The following is a 19,625-nucleotide window of genomic DNA, read 5'->3' on the forward strand; positions in this document are numbered from 1 at the left end:
TCTAGGGACGCCATTTCATGACGCGCCGCAGTCTCTAGCAGCGGGGCGGACCACTGGATAAACAGCTTGAATCTCTTGGCGGACAGATCACTTGCAGTTGAGCCCCAGTAACCCATCCTCGGGCGATGGAAATCCTTCCTCTAGGTTTCGGTGCACCCCAATTTTGCTGGAAATTCCTAACAAGATAGCTTTTGGCCGTTCTAACTCGTCATTCACCCACGCAGTGACGCGGTACACGGGGGTGATGCACTCCATTCACCGCCATCTTCTATTTTATTTATTTTTATGTGGTGCTGAGGATGGAACCCAGTGCCTCACATATGCTAGGCAAGTGTTTTACCACTGTGCTACAACCTCGGCCCAAGAATTCCCTTTTGTTCAAAATTTATATATATATTTAGTTGTAGTTGGACACAATACCTTTATTTTACTTATTTATTTTTTTTATGTGGTACTGTGGATCGAACCCAGGGCCTTGCCCATGCTAGGTAAGCGCTCTACCACTGAACCCCAACCCCAACCCCTTGTTTGCATTTTTTAGAAGGGCATTTTTGATGTGCTACCATATATAAGTTTGCATCTTTTATTTTTTGAGATGGGAAAGAGAGTAAAATTGTTTTTCTAAATGCTACTCAATAAATATGTTGCCATTATTTCATGTCCTAATAAATGATGAACATTTGTTAATATTTTCTATGTAGCTAAAGTATATTAATCACAGGTAAAATTGCTATAAAACAGCTAAATGAGATACTTATCTAACCTGTAATTAATTAGTAAATTGAAAGAAGTGTTCTCATCAAATTCTGTACATGCATTCTATTCTCCCTTTTTAACATTGACAGGAATAGCTACATACCATATTGTAGACCATGTCTTCATTGTGCATCATGTAGAATATATTTTTGTGCCATATCCCCCAAATCATACGTTTAAGATGCAGATGGAGGTGAGCACAGTGGCTCATGCCTATAGTCTCAGCTCTCTGGAAGCTTAAAATATTTTTACCCCTAGATTACTTCATTCATATGGGTTTCTAATCAGTAAAATAACCATTGAGAAAGGAAATTATCATGTAGTTGAAAAACTTTGGGATATTATTAATACTTTAAAATAAACATGATTTCATTACAAAAATTTAAGCAAACATTTTCACATTGGAATCATTTGACAGGGAAATAAATTTCTGGAAGTTTACCCTTGAGCTGTTAAGATGCTGCCAAATACAATATTTATATTTCAAGGATACATTTGACTTAATGCTTGCCTGTATATATATTACCTTAATAAAATGGATTGCCTTCATAAAAATGTTAATGTATTATTGGGATTCTTCTGGAAGAAAATTTGTGTTAAGCAATTGGCATATTTTGTATGGTTTTTAATATAAAATTTTCAACTTATTTTTAAAACATGCACTCTTTTCAAACTTTTTTTTTTTTTTCTTCGTGGTGCTGGGGATTAAACCCAGGGCCTTGTGCATGCAAGGCAAGCACTCTACCAACTGAGCTATATCCCCAGCCCAACATGCACTCCTTTCATTAGAAATATTTACTCAACATACTTGTCCTTTCTGTGAGTCTAAGAATTATAATGTACCTTCCCCTCTCTCTTTTTTAAAATTTGTTCTGCTTAGTTGTACATGACAGCAAAATGCATTTCAATTCATCGTATACAATCTTTTTTTTTATTTTTATAATAACAGCTTTATTAAGATATTTCAGAAGCCAGGTTCTGTGGTGCACACTTGAATTCCCAGTTACTTGGGAGGCTGAGACAGGAGTTTGCGACTGGCCTGGGCTATAAACTTAGTTATATCCTGTCTCAAAATAAAATAAAAAGGTCTGGGGATGAAACTTGGTGGTAGAATGCTTGCCAAGCACTTGAGGCTCTGGGTTTAATCCCTACTACTGGGAGGGCATTAAAAAAAAAAGAGATCTGTTTCACATACCATGTAATTCACCCATTTGTGTATAATACAGTTGTTTTCAGTATATTCATAGATATGTAGAATTATTATTAAATGTAAATTTTAGAAATTTTTTTATCATGATAAATTCTTTTTCTAAACTTTCATTTAATTCTTAGACCTTATTTTAAGATCATTTTAACTATTTTTAAGTGTATAGTTTGATGATATTAAGTACATTCACAATGCTGTACAAAATCACTATTTCCAGACTTTTTAAAACCCAAACTCTCTCCAATATACAGTAACTCCCTACTCCTCTTGACTCTTTGCAACTACTATTCTACTTTCTGTCTCAATGAGTTTGAGCATCGTAGATACCGTATGTAAGTGAAATCATACAGTATCTATCCTGTTTTTGATTTTTTTCACTTAGCATAAAGTCATTAAGGTTCACTCATGTTGTAGTATGTGTGCCAGAGCTTCCTTCCTTTTAAAGGTTGAATAATATTCTATTGGCTGTATATACATCAAATTGTATCCACTTATATGTCTATGAATATATATCAGTTGCTTCCATCTTTTTTCTTTTATTTCTTCTAATTAATCATACATGATAGTAGAATGTATTTTTATATATTATACACATAATGGAGTGTAACTTCTCATTCTTTTGGTTATATATGATGTAGAATTACATTGGTTATATAATCATATATGCACATAGAATAATAATGTCTGATTCATTCTACTATTTTATTTCCAGTCCCCATTTTGTTTCTTCATTCCCTCTTTTCTAATCCAAAGTACTTCTGTTCTTCCCTAACACCCACCCCCACCCCAATTGTGAGATTAGTATCTGCATATCAGAGAAAACATTTGGTCTTTGTCTTTTGACCATTGGGAATTTCAGTGCCTAATTGGAGTCTTTTAGGTGTATACTCAGTAGTTGAATTGCTGGCTCAGTAGTAATTCGATGTTTACTTTTTGAGGGACCGTCATACTTACTGTTTTCTACAACATCTGTATCATTTTACATTGCCAACAGCAGTTCACAAGGATTTCTGTTTTTCTACATTCACATCAACACTTATGTCTTAGTTTATTTGTGCTCTTATAACAAAATATTTGAGATTGGGTAATATATAAAGAACAGGAATTAATTTCCTCAACATTCTGGAGGCTGGGAAATTCAAGATCAAGGCACCAACATCTGAGGAGTGCTTTCTTGCTGTGTCATCCCATTGTGGAAGGTAAGAAGGAGAGAGAGAGAGAGAGAGGGAGAGAGAAAGAAAAGAAATGGAGATCAAACTCCTCCTAATGTAATAGATCCATTCTCACAGCAACAGCACTAATCCATTCATGAGAGCAGAGCCTATATGACCTAATCACTTCTTATTGGTCCCACTGCTTCATACTGTTACAGTGGCAATTAAATTTCAATAGGAGCTTTGGAGGGGACAAACACTCAACCCATAATAACTTATTATTTTCCATTTCCATAATAATAGACATTCTAATGGGTGTGAAGTGCTGTCTCATTGTGGTTTTGATTTTTATTTCTCTAATGACTACCAAGTTGAGTATCTTTTCATGTACCTATTAGTCATCTGTATACTTTCTTTCGAGCATTGTATATTCAATCTTTTGTTCATTTTAAAATCAGAATGTTTTCTTGTTGAGTTATAAGAATTTTTAAAAATATATTCTGAATATTAATCTCATCAGATATATGCTTTGCATATATTTTCTCTATCCTGTGGGCTATCTTTTCACTCTCTTGATGGTGTTCTTTGATGCACAACTACTTTTAATTTTGATAAAGTCCAACTTCCCTATTTTTTTCATTTTGTGCTTTTCGTGTCATATCCCAGAAATCATAACCAAATCTAATTTCATAAAGATTTTTTCCATGATTTCTTTGAAGAGTTTTATAGTTTCAGCTCTGTGTTTAAGTGCTCTTAGAACAAAATATCTGAGATGGGATAATTTATAAAGAACAGAAATTTATTTCCTCAATATTCTGGAGGCTGGGAAGTCCAAGATCAAGACACCAACATCTGAGGAGGGCTTTCTTGCTATGTCATCCCTTTGTGGAAGGCAAGAAGGAGAGAGAGAGAGAGAGAGAGAGAGAGAGAGAGAGAGAGAGAGGAGATGGAGAGAGGGGAGAGGAGAGATGGAGAGGGGAGAGGAGAGGAGAGATGGAGAGGAGAGGAGAGATGGAGAGGAGAGGAGAGGAGAGATGAAGAGGAGAGGAGAGGAGAGATGGAGAGGAGAGGAGAGGAGAGATGGAGAGGAGAGGAGAGATGGAGGGGAGAGGAGAGATGGAGGGGAGAGGAGAGGAGAGGAGAGATGGAGAGGAGAGGAGAGATGAGGAGAGGAGAGATGGAGAGGAGAGGAGAGGAGAGGAGAGATGGAGAGGAGAGGAGAGGAGAGGAGAGATGAGGAGAGGAGAGATGGAGAGGAGAGGAGAGATGGAGAGGAGAGGAGATGAGAGGAGAGATGGAGAGGAGAGGAGAGGAGAGGAGAGGAGAGATGAGGAGAGATGGAGAGGAGAAATGGAGAGGAGAGGAGAAATGGAGACCAAACATTGGAGTTAATTTCTGTATGTATCGTATCAGAAGGATGCAATTTTATTTTTTTGCATATGAATATCCAATCTCACCTGTACTATTTATTGAAAACACTATTTTTCCCTATTGAATGTTCTTGGCATTCTTGTGAAAAAATCAGTTGACCTTGCTGGTTATGTAGCTCTGTGGTGGAGTGTGTGTAAAGTATGCATGAGGCCATAGGTTCAGACCACAGCACCTCTCACCCCCAATCAGTTGACCATTCATACATGGTTTATTTTTTTTTCATTCCACAGGCTATACGTCTGTTCTAATACCAGTTTGATTACTGTAGCTTGTAGTTAGTTCTGAATCAGGAAGTATGAATCCTTCCAACTATGTTCTCTTTTTGTGGGGGGATTCCATGTGCATTTCAGAATGATTTTACCTATTCTATAAACAATGCAATCAAGATCTTCATAAGAATTACATTAAATCTATAGATCTCTTTTGTTAATGCCTTCATTTGCTAGGATTTCTATAACAAGTACCACAAAATGAGTGGCTTGATCATCAGAAATTATTGTTATATGGTTCTGAAGACTAGAAGTCTGACATCAAGAAAATTTGTTCCATGTTCCTTCCCGTTCTAGCTTCTAGTGGTTTGCTGGATATTTTTGGGTGTTCCTTGGCTTTTGCAGCATTACTCTGATCTCTGCCTTCATCTTTATGTGGTGTTTTTATGTGCATGTCTGTCTTTCTGTTCAAATTTTCCATGTTTATGAGGACACTAGTAATATTGGATTAGTGGCCCACTGCAGTATGACCTCATCTTAATTTAATTAATTATATCTGTTATGATCCTATTTCCAAATAAGGTCACATTCTGAGGTGCTGAGGATTAGGACATCAACATGAATTTGGGGCTAGGGAGACATCACTGTTTAACCTATAACATAGAACATGGCATGTCTTTCCATTTATTTATGTCTTTAGTTTCTTTCAACAATGGTTTTAGTTTTTAGTTTACAAGTCTTTTGCCTCTTTGATTAGATTTATTACTATTTTCCTTTTTTATACTATTGTAAATAGAATTGTTTACTTAATTTATTTTTCTGATTATTTGTTGTTATATCTAGATATGTGACTGATTTTTTTTTAAATAGACACAATGCCTTTATTTTATTTTAATTAATTAATTAACTAATTAATTAATTTATTTATTTATACGCAGTGCTGAGGATCGAACCCAGGGCCTCGCACATGCCAGGCGAGTACTCTACCGCTGAGCCACAACCCCAGCCTTGTGACTGATTTTTGTATGTTGATTTTCTTTCTTGAGTCTTGAGGCTAGGAGTACAGCCATTCATTATACCAGTGTCCCATGGGTGAGGATGTGTGAGTCCTAGATTTTAAGGCATTGATTATTCCTAATCGATGATAATTGAAAAGAAGGGGATCTGTTGTTAACTTTGGATAATGTGTTAAAGTTAACAAGATTTTTGTAACACTGTAGACTATCTGAAAGACTTAACTAATATTCACTATGAATCTCTCTATAAAACCATATATATAAATGTTATATATAAACATTATATTAAAAGTTTCCTAGGCTTTTTGATCACTGAAACCTTTTATTGAGAAGTGCCTTGAGGAACAAATGTTAAACAGAACATATTTTATGTTCTGTTTCATAAGAGGTTGTTAAAAGTTAGTGTCTGTTCTTAATATAATAGAAATGGAAGGATACTGCCTTAAATTCAATGTTTTAGCTATTTCAGAGTGAAGGTCAGCGTTCCATTTATTGGTGAAAGACTAGTGTTAGTCTATTAAATAATTGTTATCACCGTATGAATTAATGTTGTTTTTATAGTTCTTGATAAGATGACATAAAATATTCAGAAAATAGGGCTAGGGATATAAGCTCAGTTGGTAGAGAGGGCCCCGAGTTTGATCCCCAGCACCACACACATACAAAAAAAAATTTAGAAAATATAAAATATGTACCTTAATCCAGATTAGAGTTCTACAAAGTACCAAGCTTTTATTCTCAACTGGTGCCTCAGAATTTCCTCTGTAGTTCAGTGGTAGGTAGAGCATATGCTTGGCATGTGCTTTATGCCATAAATCATGAAGGAGAAAAAGAGGATAAGAAGATAATACAAAGTATATTTTCAGAAAATAAGGATTCTAATTAATAAAAGGTTTCAGAAGTGGATCAGTAGCAAAAATAAAAATAAGCCAGGTGTGGTGGTGCATGCCTGTAATCCCAGCTATGGGGTTGTGGGGGTGGCAGGGTGGGGGGCTAAGGCAGGAGGATCTCGAGTTCAAAGCCAGCCTCAGCAAAAAGCAATGTGCTAAGCAACTCAGTGAGACTCTGACTCTAAATAAAATACAAAAATAGGGCTGGGGATGTGGCTCAGTGGTTGAGTTCCCCTGAGTTCAATCCCCAGTACCCCTCCCCCCAAAACAACAACAACAACAACAACAAAAAACAATCAACATTTACTTCAAATACCAGAAATTACAGAGGTTAAAAAGATAAAATCCAAGATATAGACAAATATATTTTTCGAAATGCATATCTAATAATAGACTTATACCTAAAATATATAAAGAATTCTTACAAATTAATAATGAAACAAACTGGGTTGGAGTTGTGGCTCAGTGTTAGAGTGCTTGCCTTACATTTGTGAGGCACTAGGTTCAATGCTCAGCACCACATATAAATAAATGAATAAAATAAAGGACCACCAACAACTAAAAAAATATTTAAAAAAATGAAACTGATTAGAAATGGGTAAAAACATTTGGCAGTCAATTCATTAAAAAAGATATACAGATTGCAAATAAGCATATGAGAACATGCTCAGCATCATTGCTCATTAAGAAAATGAAAATTAAAAATCCCACTAGAATGACTGAAATTAAAAATACTGACTTTCAAGGACTGGTGAGAATGTGGGACAAATGGAATTCCCATATAATTAGTGACAGAAATATAAAATGATATAATCACCTTGGAAGTCATTTCAATGTCTTATAATATATGATAGATATGTTATGATCCACTCTTTCCACTCCTAGGTCAAGAGAAAACATGTCTATATGTACCTAGATGTTCATCTTTGCCATAGTCATAACGACTCCAAACTGAAAGTACCTCAAACAGCCATCAATTACTGAATGGATAAAAATGTTCATAGAGTGCTGTTCAGTAATAAAAAGGAATACATTCCTGATAAACAAAATAAGATGAATAAATGTCAAGTGTTGCTATAGCTGGGAGATATCAGACACCAAAGACTACCTTGTATGATGCCATTTATTTAGGAGCAGGGTGAATGAAGGAGATGGACTGCAGAAGGGCATGATGGACAATTTGGGGGTAATAGAAATGTTCTATGACATAGTGATGATTATAAAATGTACATATTTATCAAAAACTTGTAAAATTATACAGTTAACATTTGTCAATCCATTATTTGTAAGTTTAGCCTCAGTAAAACTCATTAAAATAAAATAAAGCCTAGAAAATTTTGAACTATTTGAATTTTTAAAAACAAAAAAAAATTGAGGTTAATTTTTATGTGGGTATACACCTATGTTACCACCACTCAGATCACTCTATAGAGTTTGTCTAGCCTCTCAGAAGTCTCTATCATGTATTTTCCTTCATCCAACCTCTATTCTGATCTTTCTGGATGGAGATTAATTTTTCCTTTTTGCACTTAATATTAGTGGAATTATACAGTATGAATTTTTAGTCTGTCTTCTTTGTTAAATATTGTTTGCATGTTCTTGGTGGTGTTTGTTATTTACTCATTATGTTGTAAATATTTTTTCATATGACAACATAACAATGTATTTATTCTGTTTTTGAATTTTTCATTATATTAAGCCTCTATGGACATTCTTATTTAAAAAAAGATAAAATCATAGTATGTAAATCCCATAAAATACTCAGGCATAATCTTGGAGAATTGTATGTAACTTAAATGGGGAAACCTATAATGTGTATCATTTAATTTAAATATGTAAAAAGGGACATATAACTAAGCATCGCTCTTAGATGTGAAAACTAATATTTTAAAATGTTATTTATTTTTCGGTGTATAGATTGATTACAAAAACAAAAACTCCCAATGGTATTTTACTTTGAATATTAAAATTTTATTTGGATTTCTAAATTTCATTTGGAAGAATAAACATTCCCAAAAAAGGGACTAATATAGTGGCAATAATTATAATAGGACAGTAGTGATAGAAAGCAAATCAGAATTGAATCAATAGAATAAGCAATCAATAGTAAGTAGTCTCAATCAATTATAAAAGACCACAATACATAATAAAATAGAAGGAAAATAAGTGCTTAGTAAATTAGAAAAAGTTAATCTTTCACTTTTGAATCATGTCAAAATAAATTTCAGATGGATTCAAGAGTTAATATATTTTTTAATTGTAGAAGAATATGGAATTGAGTATTCACCAGACCTCAAGAAAAAGACTGATTCTGTTCTTACTTTCTTTGTCTTTTGAAAGAATAACTAGGGGCTGGGATTGTGGCTCAGCGGTAGAGCACTCGCCTAGCACGGCCGGGACCTGGGTTTGATCCTTAGCACTACATAAAAATTAAAAAAAAAGGCATCTACACCTAAAAAATAAATATAAAAAAAGAATAACTAGCTAAATTTTAAAAGATGAGAAAAAGTCTCAACATATGTGACTGCCCAAAAATAAAAGATAATGTGATAAAAGGTAATATTATCTTAGGGGTTGGGGTGTAGCTTAGTGGTAGAGTCTTTGCCTAGCATGTTTGAGGGCCTGGGTTGGATCCCCAGTACTGCAAAAAAGTTTAAAAATTATAAAACAATCTTTGTGCTGGGGGTGTAGCTTAGTAATAGAATGCTTGCAAGTATGCATGAGGTCCTAGGTTCAATCCCTAGGACCAAAAAGAAAAAAAATTTAAAAAGCAAACATCAGCTTTTTTGCAGAGTTATAACTAGTGAGATTTCCTCCAAGGTATTATGATTAATAAGGATCTTCCCAACACCCTTCAAAAATGTCTACCATATTCCACTCAGAATTTTGGTGAGATAAGACAAATGTACAAAGATGAATTGGGCAAGCTTGTTCACTAAATAATTGATTATAATGAAAAACTGGAAACAACCTAAACTTCTATACTTAGGGTGTTATTTAAATAAATTTTGATACAGTTATCTTAAATACCAAGAAATGATAGTGTAATAGAAATCATAGCGTAATTGATTTTTTTTTTTTTTGAGAATGAAGGATGCTCACAACTTATTTTTGAATGAAAGATTAGAGATCAACATTAAGAGTGGTTAGTTTGGCATGGAAGAGGTTTAAAGATTTTTGCTTAATCTAAATTCTCTCACATTCTTTTTCTCCCCCTGCAGTAATCATCTATGATTTTGATGATCAGAAAGGAAATGAAACTGTTTTCATTTTAGAAAAACAAATGCAAACAACTGACATTGGAAATTGTTTGCAGTAATTTTTACCTCATGCATGCTAGCAAGCATTCTATTACTGAGCTACACCCCCAGCATGAAGATTGTTTTATAATTTTTAAACTTTTTTGTAGTACTAGGGATCCAACCAGGCCCTCAAACATGCTAGGCAAAGACTACCACTAAGCCACACTCTAACCCCTAAAATCATATTTAAAGTACATTATCTTTTTTGGGGGGCAGTCAACAAATGTTGAGACTTTTTCTCATCCTTTAAAATTTATCTACTTATTTTTTCAAAGATGATGAGGGAGAGAACAGAATCAGCCTTTTTCTTGAGGTTTGGTGAATACTCAATTTCTTTACTTTTCTAAGAGCTCAAATTGTTAAGAAATAATTGAAGATACCAGTAGGGTTGAGCAGAGAACATGAGCAGACACATAACAGAGAAAATAGAGGTGGTAAACAAACAACATGGATCATTATTCAGACTTGTTTATTATCAAAGAAGTGTAAATTTAAAGATTGAGGTAGCATTTACTTTAAGTTTTTTAAATTAGCAAGTTTTCCACCATTAGGTTATTCATAATAAAGACATATTAATTATATCAAATTGTGGTACAGTCTTAAAAAATATTGCAACCTGAAAAAATACAGCATTTGAATGAAGTAATGAGGGTAACAGTTTTTGTACTATGAATATTAACAGTCTCATAGGTGTTGGAGTGGGGTTGGGGGAAGAGCAGGGTTATTCAAGTGAGAAAGATTGGGGTTCATTTTAGCTCTGGCACTTAATAACAGTATAATCTTGGGTAAGTTGCTTAACCTTTCTGAGCTTTAGTTTCTTTTCTTCCCTAAGAATGGTATACTTACTTCTCTGGTTGTAAATATATGTAAACCGGATGATACAGACCATGGTATATAGTGCTTATTAATACTTGTTAATACTTGTTGAATGAATAAATGGTAGTTATTAAGTGCTGTATATAAAAGTACGTTTATGAAAAAAGATTGGAGGAGAATACAGCAAAATGATTAGTGGTTATGTTAGAATGAAGAGAATGGAGTGATTTAAAAAAATTGTCCATTTTTTAAAATATTTTTTAAAAAATATTTATTCTTAAGTTTTAGGTGGTCACAGTATCTTTATTTTACATTTATGTGGTGCTGTGGATCGAACCCAGTGCCTCGTGCATGCTAGGCGAGCACTCTACCACTGAGCCACAATCCCAGCCCCTTTTTTAAAATCTTAAATGACTATTTTGTCCTGTTGAAATGTCCATCTGAAATGGGAGGCAGGGATGACTGATTTTCTGTTTGGTGGTATTATGTTTACAATTAAAATAATTATCTAAACTCATCTTTAATCTCTCTCTCCTTTCCTGGGCGTTCTGTTGTACTTATTGTTTAATAAATTTTGAGGTTTGATTGCATGTTTTTCGTTATTGGTTCACTTAGCTGAACACTTTGGAGTTCAGCCATCACCTCTTTTTTTCTTTGTATACTGAATTTCAAATCTATCAGCAAATGCTACTGACTTTCTTCTTTAGAATATATCCAGAATCCTTACTGTCTCCACTGCTACCACACTGGTCCAAACCACCATTAGTATCTTACCTAGAATACTGGAATAGCTTCCTAACAGTTCTGCTTCCATCTTTGTTCAATGTCTTCTCAGCTTAATGACTAAAGTGAATATAAGCCTATGAAGTCATTTTGCTGCTTCAGTAGTTTCTCACTGCATTCAGAGCAAAAGCCAAAATCCTTAAAGTAGTTACAGAATTCTTAGAGAATTCATTCCCCACCCTCAAACCCATGCTTTCTGATTTTATTTTCTACTATTGTGCACTTTCTTTCTGTCTTCCCAAAAATCTCTTCCTAGAGATATTCACAAGACTGGCTCTCTTCCCTCCGTCAGTGTCTGCCCAAATATCACCTTATCACGGAGACAGGCCTTTCCAAATCACTAGATCACCCCAGTCTCACCCCCCATCCCTCCTCTGGTTATTTTTGCTCTATTTTAAAAAATATTTATTTTTTAGTTGTAGTTGGACACAATGCCTTTATTTTTACTTATTTGTTTTTGTGTGGTGCTGAGGATTGAACCCAGGCCCTCACATGTGCGAGGTGAGTGCTCTACTACTGAGCCACAACCCCAGCCCCAATTTTTGCCCTATTTTTAAGCCCATTTGACTTACTATATATTTTACTAAGTATGTGCAAGGTTATATATCTTTCCCAATAAAAATATCTTTCTATACAGGAAAGTTTGTTTGTTTGTTTGGCCTATTTTGTTCCTGGCTGTAACTCTCTATCAACTAGAGTAGTGTCTAGGACATAGTAGGTACATCACTATTTCATATAAGTTAGCCTTAGTCCCAAACTTGTTCGAAAACTGTATGATGAGGCAGTATCATATGTTGGTTTTTAATGCCTTATATCCCACAACTTCAGCCCTCCTCAAGTGTAGAATAAAGCAGGGTGGGCAAGACACACTATTGATAAGACAGTGGTATTTGTTGCATTGGATTTACTCAGCCTATCAGGCTGAATAAACTACTTGGGATGGAAGATACCTAAATACAGTCTACTAATTTCATATGGGTGGTAGTCCCATGAGTATATGCATATGTGAAAACTCATTGACTGTGCATTTAACATTGAGATTAAAAAGCCTTTATATCACTCTTCAGAATTTTCAAAAAATAATCTATTCTATTCTTTGACAACTCCAGAGGAAGTTAAACATGCTAAATGATACATAAAGAAGATCAAGAAAGAATCTTTCATGTTCTTCCTTATTAAGATTTCTAGTCTGGTTATTGAGATTTTTGTTTTGAATTCAAAACTAAAGTAAAATAATTTTATTTACTTATTCTTTTGCAGAGTTAGCACTAGCAGAATTTCACAAAAAAATCAAAGAAGCATTTGAAGTGTTTGACCATGAGTCGAATAATACAGTGGATGTGAGGTTTGGAAAAATTTATTGTTGTTCCAATTATAATTTACTGATACAATTCATAAAACAGAAGAGGAATCTTTTCTTTTTATACTGTACCTTGGATTTATTATGCTGTTTAAAGTATTTATTTTCCTGTGCCCCATAAAATGTTTTTGCTAGCTATTGCTTCAGGTAAATTCTGTTTCTTATTCTTTAGTCTAGTGGATAGAATATATTTCTAATTGTCTATTCTAACCTATAGATTATATAAACTCTGAGATGAATGCTGTAGCTTTAATACTTGGCACATAGTTGATATTCAATAAGTAGTTGTTAAGTAATTGAATAGAATTTGCTTTAAAAAAATAGATATGTATTATCAATCCATGAAAGGGATTATCACAAAGAATGAATAATAATGCTTAAACCTAATCCTCAGTACCACAAAGAAATATATATATATATGCACACACACACACACACACACACACACAAAAGAATACCTAAACAATGGTACACTTCAAAGTAAAACTGCCAAAAGAACCAAAACAGAACATATATACACACACAAAATGAAAGACATGAATAATGGTAGACCTGGAGTAGAGTACAGGAGACAAAGAAAGGCAAAAGGTAAAGGACACTATACATAAGTCTTAATAGACACTGTAGAGTTTGTGCCACATATAGCAAAGAAAGGTAATGAAACCATTGTTCTAGGAAGCCAGGGAAAATGGGGATTGTTTGGTGGGAATCACAACCTCAAGACTTTGTACCTGGTATAGAAGTCAGCAAAGCAGTCAGCCCTATAGTAACACTTTATAAAGTATTGTTTTATGCCACAGCTCTGTTTATGGATAGAGTGGAGAATGGGGTTCAATTTGTCTTGTCTACACCTTAACTATATTAGGCCTTGCGCAAGCTTTGGCTTAGTCATTGCCATGGAAATGTGGTAAATGGACTGCAGCGTAGCTCCAAGTGGCTCTGGTCACATTGCATTCTATGGGAATGACACTCTATGAATGTTTTAGCAGGAAAATGAGTGGGTGAGGGGATGGTGATGGTGGTAAAGTTTTGGATGGGGTACAGAGCTTGTTAATCCTGCCAGCAATTCATACCACTAAATTATATGAATGGAAAGTGCCTTGACTGCAGACCTCTGGTTGAAGCCAAAGGGCTCTGCTGAGGGGACACAGGTATTGTTAGAGAAGTCCGGGAGAGTATAGCTTTATGAGCAAGGGGAAAGAGAGAAGAAAAGCATTAACTAAATGGCTTGCTAGTTGGGAGGATGGGGCTTCATGTACATTTCTTCATTTTAATGTTATTTGTGTGGTAAATATTGTCATCTCCAGTCTTTGGAGACAGAGAGAAAGTACATAGTTTCCTTGGTGTCAATCAGAGCTTTCTTCCTTCCAAGTCTTTTGCTGTGCTTATTATGCCCACTGTCCCAACCCTCTCCTTCAAGTACTTTGTGGGCTTACCCTTGGGCTTTCTGAAGAAGCAAGACAACCTTCCTTACATCAGTGATGCCATCCAGGCCTTTTTTGGCAAAAGGGCCAGTTCAGGAAAAATAAACATGTTTATGGGCTACATCTTTTTCCCATTCCAAATTAAAATAACTTTACTGAGGCCCTGAGGGAAAGTGTATGTTCAGACAACTTAAGTGGTCCACTTTATTAAAGATGGTTAGGAAAAAAATTGGCATTGTTTTTAGCATTAAAGTATCAATGCTAAGAACATTTGAGGAGTAGCAACATGAATGAATGCAGCTCTCTAATCTTCTTTCCTTATGATAATCTGTAAGGCACTTCAAAGTTTATAACAAATGTTCTTATGCTGCTGGTATCATTATCATCCTCTCTTTCAAAATTGAAAATTAAGGACAGAAACAAAATGACTTGCCCAAGATCTCACAATAGGTTAGCAGCAAGGCTGGAAGTCAAATTAATTTCTTTTGTTCAGGGTAGCATTTTCCAAGCTGACTGTACACCAGCCCCAGGGGAGGCTCTGGAAATTCGATTATGAGCTGGGTTGGCTCCTGCCTTTCCCAGACTCAATTGAGACTGCATTTGTAAAAGCAGTTAATCTGTCTGGAATTTATTTTAGCATATGATTAAAAGTGAAGGTCTAAGTCGACTTCTTTTTTTCACTTACTAAACAGTTTATTTCCTTTTTGGATTGTTAGACCTACTTTACAACATGTTACATTTTGTGTAATTGAATTGAATTAGATCTGTATTTTGATATATTGCTTTACTTTCAATCTTAATACTAGTTTAGTACTATATTAACTGCTGTCAATTTATAAAATGTTTTAATAGCTGATAAAACTAGACTCTTATTCTTTTTAAACCTTTTAGTTAAGGATTGAAGGCAATTTCTGTGTAAAGATCGGGTTGTATAAAGAAGTATCTTTGGAATGGAGTGAGAGTGTTGGGAAGATACAAATGGCTTGGATTGGTTAGGAAAAGAGAGATGATTTTTGAGAGTTGTTCAGAGGTGTCCAGCTGTCCCTCCCTTGTGCTTTATTCCTCAGGAGAAGCTATAGTACTATTTTTCCTACAGGGCAGCTTCTCTCCTTTCTCCTTATCTCTGCTGTGCAAAAATTGAAAGATTTAATTTGAAATTTTATCACATTAAATAGAACAAAGTAGGTTGTTCACCACTATCTAAAAGCCATACAGATTGGTCTGTGTGCTTTCCTCAGACCTGGGAAAGGTGACCCTGAGGTCTGGAATCAGACTCCCAGGGTTCCAGGCAGAGCTCTGTGACTAGTAGTAATTTATTTATTTTCTTTATGCCTCTGCTTTTACATTTGCCTCATAAGATTGGCAGTGTAAGTGGTTCTCAAAGTGTGATTTGGAGACCCTCATATGTCCTTAAGGCCCTTTTAGGAAACTGTGAAGTCAAAACTATTTTCATAATAAAGCTTGAGCAGTCTAAGCTATTTTCATTCTTGCTTTTTTTTCACAAGTGTATATTGGAGTTTTTTCAAAGTCTACATGAGGTGTGATACTATAATAGATTGAACAGAACTAGATATGAGTCTCCAACTGTCTTCTTTTATGATAAGCATTAATAGATTTGCAAACATATAAAATAATACCAGTCTTCTAATTAAAATTTCTTCCTGTGGACAGTAATTTCTTTTCATAGAAATTATGTACTTACATAAGCATATGATGGGCTTATTTATTATTTCTAAACAATTAAGAAAAACATATTTTTTAAATTTAAGGTTTAATTTCTAGCATAGTAAAGAGAGATCCATAAAACTCCCATAAATCAAAGCTCTTTGAAAACCTTAGTAGTTTTTAAAGGTATAAAAGAAGTTCTGAGATCAAATAGACCAAATAGTGTGTGAGGACCGCAATTGTCAGTGGACATTTTTTAAAGCTCTTAGAACAATGTTAGCTTGAAACAAATTTGCATGGGATTTAAAGCTTAGAACAATATTAGCTATTACAAGCTATTATAATAATAATTCCACATTATATTCTCTCTCTCTCTCTCTCTTTTCAGTACTGGCGACTGGGTCCAGGGCAGTCTGCCACTGAGCTTCATCCCTAGACCTTTTTATCTTTTATTTTAGAGACAGGGTGTTGCTAAGTTGCCTTGAATTTGATCCTCTTGCCTTAGCCTCTTTGGTTGCTGGAATTACAGGCCTGTGCCACTATGCCTCCTGCACTCTTTTAATCTTTAAGTAAATAATTAAAAAGTTTTTCCCCCCTATTTAATCTTGGTGAGCAGTGTCTTTTGTACTTCATAAAACCCTCATAAGAAATTTTTATTTATTTTTATGTATTTTGTGCTGATCTGTTAAGTTTTAAAGCATTTCATTTTCCTTTCCATTTTCTTCATTAAAGAATTTTTTAAACCTAGCTGCTTGAAAAACATTGGTAGATTTTTACTATCACTAATAAGTGTTGTTTTGGGGCTGGGGATGTGGCTCAAGTGGTAGCGCGCTGGCCTGGCATGCGTGCGGCCCGGGTTCGATCCTCAACACCACATACAAACAAAGATGTTGTGTCCGCCGAAAACTAAAAAATAAATATTAAAAAATTTCTCTCTCTATCTCTCTTTAAAAGAAAAAAATAAGTGTTGTTTTGATTTTGCCTTATACAAAATATAGACCACAATACACTTTTACTTATGTGTATTTTCCTTCTCTGTATTTAGAAATCAATTGGTAAAAATAATGGAAAATTGAAGTTTTCATAGATGATAGGTGGTACATGAAAGAAAATTCTAAAGGTACAAAGAATCTATCGTGACAAGTGAATTTCTTCACCTCTAATTCCTGACTATCCAGTTCTCCTTTCTAATGGCAAACTTTGTTATAAGTTACTCTAATTCTTCTAGAGAGAGTTCGTGTGTGTGTTATTGTGATAAAATATTTATAACATAAAATTACTATTTTAGCCATTTTTAAGTATACAGGTCAGTGGTATTAATATTACATTATTTGTACAACTATCACTGCTGTCCATCTCTAGTACTTTCACATCTTCCCAAACTGAAACTCTGTTACTCATTTAATAATTGCTCATCTCCCCTCTCCTACTCCTAGCAACCATCATTCTTTTTTGCCTCCATGAGTTTGACTACTCTAGGTGCCTAGTATAAGTGAAATAGCAGTCTTTTGTCTTTCTGTGTGTGTCTCTTTTCACTTACCCTTGCCACATTTTGCTTATCTGTCCATCTGTTGACTGGCATTAGTGTAAATTTTACTTTTTGACTATTGTGAATGAATAATGCTGCTACAAATATTGGTGTACAAATATCTGTTTGGGCCCCTGCTTTTAGTTCTTTTGAAAGTATACACAGAAGTGAAACTGTGGGGTTATGTGATAGTTCTGTTTGATTTTTTTGGAGTAATTCCACACAGTTTTCCATAGTGGCTGCACCATTTTACATCCCTCAGCAATGCACAAAGATTCTAATTTCTCTACATCCTTGCCAATATTTGTTTTGTGGTTTTATTTATTTATTTATTTTTTGTGTGTGGTGGTCTTATTTGGGGTGCAAAGCAATATCTCAGTGGGGCTTTGATCTGCATTTCCCTAATTATTAGTGATGTAGAACATCCTTTCATGCTCATTTGTATATTCTTTGGAGGAATGTCAATTCCAGTCCTTTTTTTTTTTCCATTTTTTAATCAGGCTGATTGTTTTTTTTATTGTTGATTTGTAGGATGTGTGTGTATTTTTAGCACAAAGTAAGTCATTCTGCACCCTGATTTTTTCTCTTATCAGTTTATCTTGGTGATTATTCTTTTAGTATATAAGGATCTTTTTCATGTCATTATATGATGAGTTATAATATATTGAAGTAATCTTCTATTAATGGATAGATATTTAAGTTGTTTTTAGGCCCTCTATAATAATACATGTTGCAGAGACTGTTTGGGCCCCTGCTTTTAGTTCTTTTGAAAGTATACACAGAAGTGGAACTGTGGGGTAATGTGATAGTTCTCTTTGATTTTTTGGATACTAACTTGGTATGCATGTCATTTTACAATAGTGAGAATTTTTCTCTAGGATAAATTTTTGGAAGTATGTCAAAGTGCATATGTATTTGGTACATGTTGCTATCTTGATACTCTAGTCTCTCATATGAGGTTGCCTGTTTTCTCCTCTCCCTCTTAAGCAAAGTTTAATTACTAAACTTTGGGATTTTTGCCAATTTTACTATTAAAAAAATAGAAACAGTGTTAATTTTCATTTTTTGAACTATGAACCTCTATTTTTGGGGGGGTGATATAGGGGGTTGAACTCAGGGGCACTTGACCACGAGTCACATCCCCAGCCCTATTTTTTGTATTTTATTTGGAGACAGGGTCTTACTGAGTTGCTTAGCACTTCGAAGTTGCTGAGGCTGGCTTTGAACTCATGATCTCTTGCCTCAGGGTCTACTGAGCCTCTTGATTACAGGCATGTGTCATGGTGCCCAGTATGTACCTCTTTTATATCTCTAAATTTTTTTTTTGTCTTAACAAGTAGTTTATGATCTTTGCTCATTTTCCCGTTGAATTATTTACCTTTTTATGTATTTAAGTTATTTGTGATATATATTATCTATACTTTCACTCTATTTTTGTTTTCTGGTTTGCAGAAATTTAAAAAATAGAACACACACCTTTTGAGTATGAATTTAATTTTAAAAAACAAACTCAAAAGTGTTTTAGAGTAGCTTTTGAAAAACTGAGCCTTCTGAGATTCTGGGATTTGTTTTTTGATTATTTTCTTTCTCTGGGGATTGAACCTAGGGCTCCCACATGCTAGGTTCTACATCCCTAGCCCTGAGAGTGGTAGTTTTTTAAAAATTAGTGCTTTATAGTTGGGTGTGGTGGCACATGCCTGTAATCCCAGCAGCTCGGGAGGCTGAGGCAGGAGGATCACAAATTCACAGCCAGCCTCAGCAACTGTGAGGCACTAAGCAACTCAGTGAAACCCTGTCTCTAAATAAAATACAAAATAGGGTTTGGGATGTGGCTCAGTGGAGTGCCCCTGAGTTCAATCACTGGAAACCCCCCCCCCCCAAAAAAAAATAGTGCTTTATAGCTATAGATAGTGGTGGGTTCCTTTTGAGAGTAATTTTAATAGAATAAATTTAGGTTATCCTGAATAAAACTAGCTTGTTAAAAAAATATATATACCCCACAAATAATGCCTCTAAAGTCAAGAAGCTAATTTTCCCATGTAGCTAGTTTTTCAAATTGAATTTGAAAGTAACTCTAATCTTAT

General features: G+C 34.6%; 1 protein-coding gene across 1 annotated transcript in view; it reads left to right on the forward strand.

The window, feature by feature from the left end:
• The window catches only part of Efcab2 (EF-hand calcium binding domain 2), a 145,305-nt gene that overhangs the window by 37,246 nt on the left and 88,434 nt on the right, over nucleotides 1-19,625 (forward strand). Inside the window, exon 2 of the mRNA XM_027928624.3 lies at nucleotides 12,825-12,909. Within this exon, the coding sequence (XP_027784425.1) occupies nucleotides 12,825-12,909 (85 nt within the window). The remainder of the gene's footprint in view (nucleotides 1-12,824; nucleotides 12,910-19,625) is intronic.

The sequence above is a fragment of the Marmota flaviventris genome, chromosome 12 (genome assembly GCF_047511675.1).
Source record: "Marmota flaviventris isolate mMarFla1 chromosome 12, mMarFla1.hap1, whole genome shotgun sequence".
In the NCBI taxonomy this organism is placed as follows: domain Eukaryota; kingdom Metazoa; phylum Chordata; class Mammalia; order Rodentia; family Sciuridae; genus Marmota; species Marmota flaviventris.